Here is a 3,569-nt window from a genome sequence, read left to right on the forward strand (position 1 = left end):
TCGTGTCATCTGGGCAGCCCCCCCAGCAGGTACGACGTGCGACGCAGCTTCTGCTTCACCAATATTGGTCGCCACCCCCGTCGAGTTTCTGCCTCCCCTTCAGCAGGGCAGCGACGAATGGGTGGCCCTTGGATCGCTTAGCCGTCCGAGTCCTGCGAGTCGATAAAAACTCTTGCGCTGCCTCTGCTCTCTTTTATCTGCTCCATCCCATCTCGTCTCATCTCCGTCTCCATCTCTCTCTGTCCTGTCCTTTCCTTTCCGCTGCTTTCTTTGTTCCACCGATCATCGTCGCCCTCCTGTCGATCGCAGCACCGACCCTCCTTTTGTCTGCGCTGCGTCTGCGTGCGTCTGCCACACATTGACGGCTGGTAGATGCAACGACATTGAGCCAGTTTGCAGTCCCGTTGTTTATCGCGATCGATCCCGTATCCATCCATCACGCCGGCAACAGCCCTATCAGCAGCGAGCCAATCCAGCTGCGCGCCTGCTTCCACCATGAGCCTCGCCTCCCCAGCCCAAATCACTCCCACCGCCATTCCCGGCGACCGACGCGGCACCATGGCCGACGAGAGGAGTAGCGGCGGCGACTCCACGCCCCGGGCCATCGACAGCGCTTCATCCGACAGGCAGACAGAGCAGAGCAAGCGGGAGAGCAAAGGCAAGAAGCGCGGCCTGTTTGGCTTTGGCAAGAAGAAGGCGGAGGCTCAGTCCAAGGCTGGTCCTGGAACAGGGAGCCCATATGCTTCCCAAGAGCCGTCAAAAACGGCGGCCACGCGCTCTGCCGCGCGATCAACCGCCTCGCCAATTCAGCTTGGCCATGGCGACCATCCGTTTGCCCCTTCTTCTCCTAGTACCCGTGCATTCTCCGGCTCTCCGAGAATAGCGTCACCGGCGACCTCCCAGATATTCGAACGTGATGTGCAGGACCACAGTCTCCTGAAGTCCTCATCTCCAGCCATCCCGAGCCACATCCAGACCGAGAACCACATCCCTCCCGTGTTGGATGATGCGTCAGAAGCCATCACCAACAACAAGCTGGATCCCGACAGCGTCGAGATTGTCACTCACGCTTCCCACCAGCCCGCCTCGGTAGCTGTCCCCGGCACAAGCGCCAGCCACACACCGCATGATCAAGGCCCAAGTGACTGGGCTTCGGAGCTCGCCTCGTTTGCGAACCGCATAGGATTTCCGGCCGATAGCGCCTCCAACTACGGCTCTCTCGACTCTGCCGATGTCAGACGCCTCTCCTTCATCTCGTTTGCCGATGTCGTCCAAGCTGAACACAGTGGCCACTATCTGCCTTCCATGTCATCCCGAGACAATATGCACATTGTCGGCCTCACGTCTCTTTCCGCATCAGCCATGAACCGATCGCCGTCACCAATTCGATCGCCAGTCTCTAGCCAGGGACCTGGAACCAGCCCGCCCACGAGCAACCCCGGCAGTATAAAAGGTTTGGATATGAGCCCAACGCGAAAACCGATTGGCAGCCCTTCCAGCGCAAACTATACTCTGACGACACCGGGAGAGCTGAATATCGAGACAATGAGCCAGGCGCTGAAACGCAGTGCAAGCAGAGACTTTAACAGCAGCGTTCGCAGCAACCCTCAGAGTCCGGTGTAAGGTGTGGGTTCGCGATGAACGAAGACAAAAGCAACCCATACAGATAGCTTTTGTGATTTTACAAAGATTCCCGAAGTGAACATAGATGTTCACACTGCGATTTTACAATTTACCCCCTTTTTTTTTCGATTCTACTTTTATCGTGTCTAATTCCTCTTGTCGATTTACACAAGTAGGCTTCTATTCTTATTTACTTTATTTGATTCGATATTGCTAGCTACCAGCATGCGATACCACACTTGGACAATTAAGGGATGCTAGGAGTTGGAAGAGATTTTAAATTCAGCCGAGACCACGTGGTGTCTCTGCTTATTTTCGACTCGATTTGCGCTTTTGTTACGTTTTTCCCTCCTCTTGCTTGAGGAGGACAGGATGTTGCTCCTGTCATTTACACAAACGAGAAAAGAAGAGATGATTATTGACTGTTATGGGATGAATTCTGATTACTTCTTCTTTTTCTATTTCTTTTTCTTTTTTAAGGCGAGCTTGGTGCCGGGAGAGTGGGACAACTTGTTTTATATGTCGATTACTTGAATGATTTATACTATGAAGAGAAGTGAGCAAGAATATATATTTCAATTGCCTCGAGCTAATGATTCAATTGTGCTTTATTCCGTGTTGCCGATACACTATTTATTACCTTGATAACACAAGGTGTCTTGACCATTTAAGGCACCTTGACCATCTAAGACATCTTGATCATAGGAGGCATCTTGACGAAAAGAGCAAGAGATCCGAACCATTGCGTATGCTCACGAGCGGGACCTTGCACCCGAGCAAGTGGATTGCCGAGACAACGATTGATCCATGTTCCATCTTTTTTTCTCTATTCTATTCTATTCTCCTGCATGCTGCAAGTTGGTGTTGCCGAGGGCGCTCCCTATCCACAGCGGCAGGTCGTTGTTCGTTCTACTGTGTTATCACGCATGCACCTCGAGTCATTACAAGCATACAAGTCAAGGTTTTGCCCCCTTGGCCCAAATCTCACTACAGTGCCGAGGGTTCCATGACGGGCTGGATTGTGGCTTTTACTATACATTGTAATGCAATGATACTTGTATATGTATATATATGTACATGCCTTATATGACCTGCGAACTGTGAGAGTCAGTTGAGTGCGTCTGGGCGTCTGCAGGTGTCTAGATTAGGCCATTTGTTGTGGAAACATTTGCTAGGAGATTTTTCACAACTTTTACAAGTACTGCTCCCTGGCGTTGACTGACGGGGGCTGTGACCTTGAGAAAAGAAGATATCCAGGTACCAATTGGACATCAAGTTACATTCAATAGATGCGTAAAGATCATTGCATGTTGGAGCATGCCTGTTTCAAATTTGAAAACTATGTTTGTCTTTTTGTGCGTGGTGTTTCTGTTTCAATTTACCTTCTTCAAGTAGTATCTCTTAATGGAGACTGGGGGGGTCTCGTGTATCGGAGTGGTTTCAGATTTAGAGAATTTGTTCTTATGATTGTGGGTATTACTATCTACACAGTCTACCATGTTCTATATTTGGATATGGAAGGCGATGTAAAAACCTTTGTCCCTTTTTGTTCTGTCTTTTGTTTGAAGGGATCCTTTTCATTGTGCCGCTACAAGGCAGATTGGACGTACTGTATGCATTACAAATACAGAATACAGCAAAGCTCCCCTTAATTCAAGGTAATTTGGTGTAGTGTTACACCCAATTAAAGCCAAAGCGACACATCCAATTCAAGAAATCAGCGATTGACCTATCAGTTTCTGACAAGAAGGGATAAAAAAAAGAGAATTGAACGAACCCAATTCTGATTACTCTTCTTTCCCCCCCTTTTTTTTGTTGTCTCATCACTTTTCACATTGTCTCTGATCATCGGTTCGGGGAAAAAAAATGTATGTATTGATACGGGAAAAGTGAGAACTTAATAAAACGAACCCTTGCGTTCGATGCTACGATGCAGTTGAAGCTTT

General features: G+C 49.1%; 1 protein-coding gene across 1 annotated transcript; it reads left to right on the forward strand.

Moving 5' to 3' along the window:
• Positions 1-495: 495 nt before the first annotated feature.
• Positions 496-1,623, forward strand: TGAM01_v206992 (hypothetical protein; the record flags this gene model as incomplete). The annotated part of the gene is made up of 1 exon (XM_018810946.1): positions 496-1,623. The coding sequence occupies one exon, from the start codon at positions 496-498 to the stop codon at positions 1,621-1,623; it is 1,128 nt and encodes a 375-aa protein (XP_018655833.1).
• Between the last annotated feature and the right edge of the window lie 1,946 nt (positions 1,624-3,569).

Source organism: Trichoderma gamsii (assembly GCF_001481775.2).
Source record: "Trichoderma gamsii strain T6085 chromosome Unknown Scaffold_24.2, whole genome shotgun sequence".
Classification (NCBI taxonomy): Eukaryota; Fungi; Ascomycota; class Sordariomycetes; order Hypocreales; family Hypocreaceae; genus Trichoderma; species Trichoderma gamsii.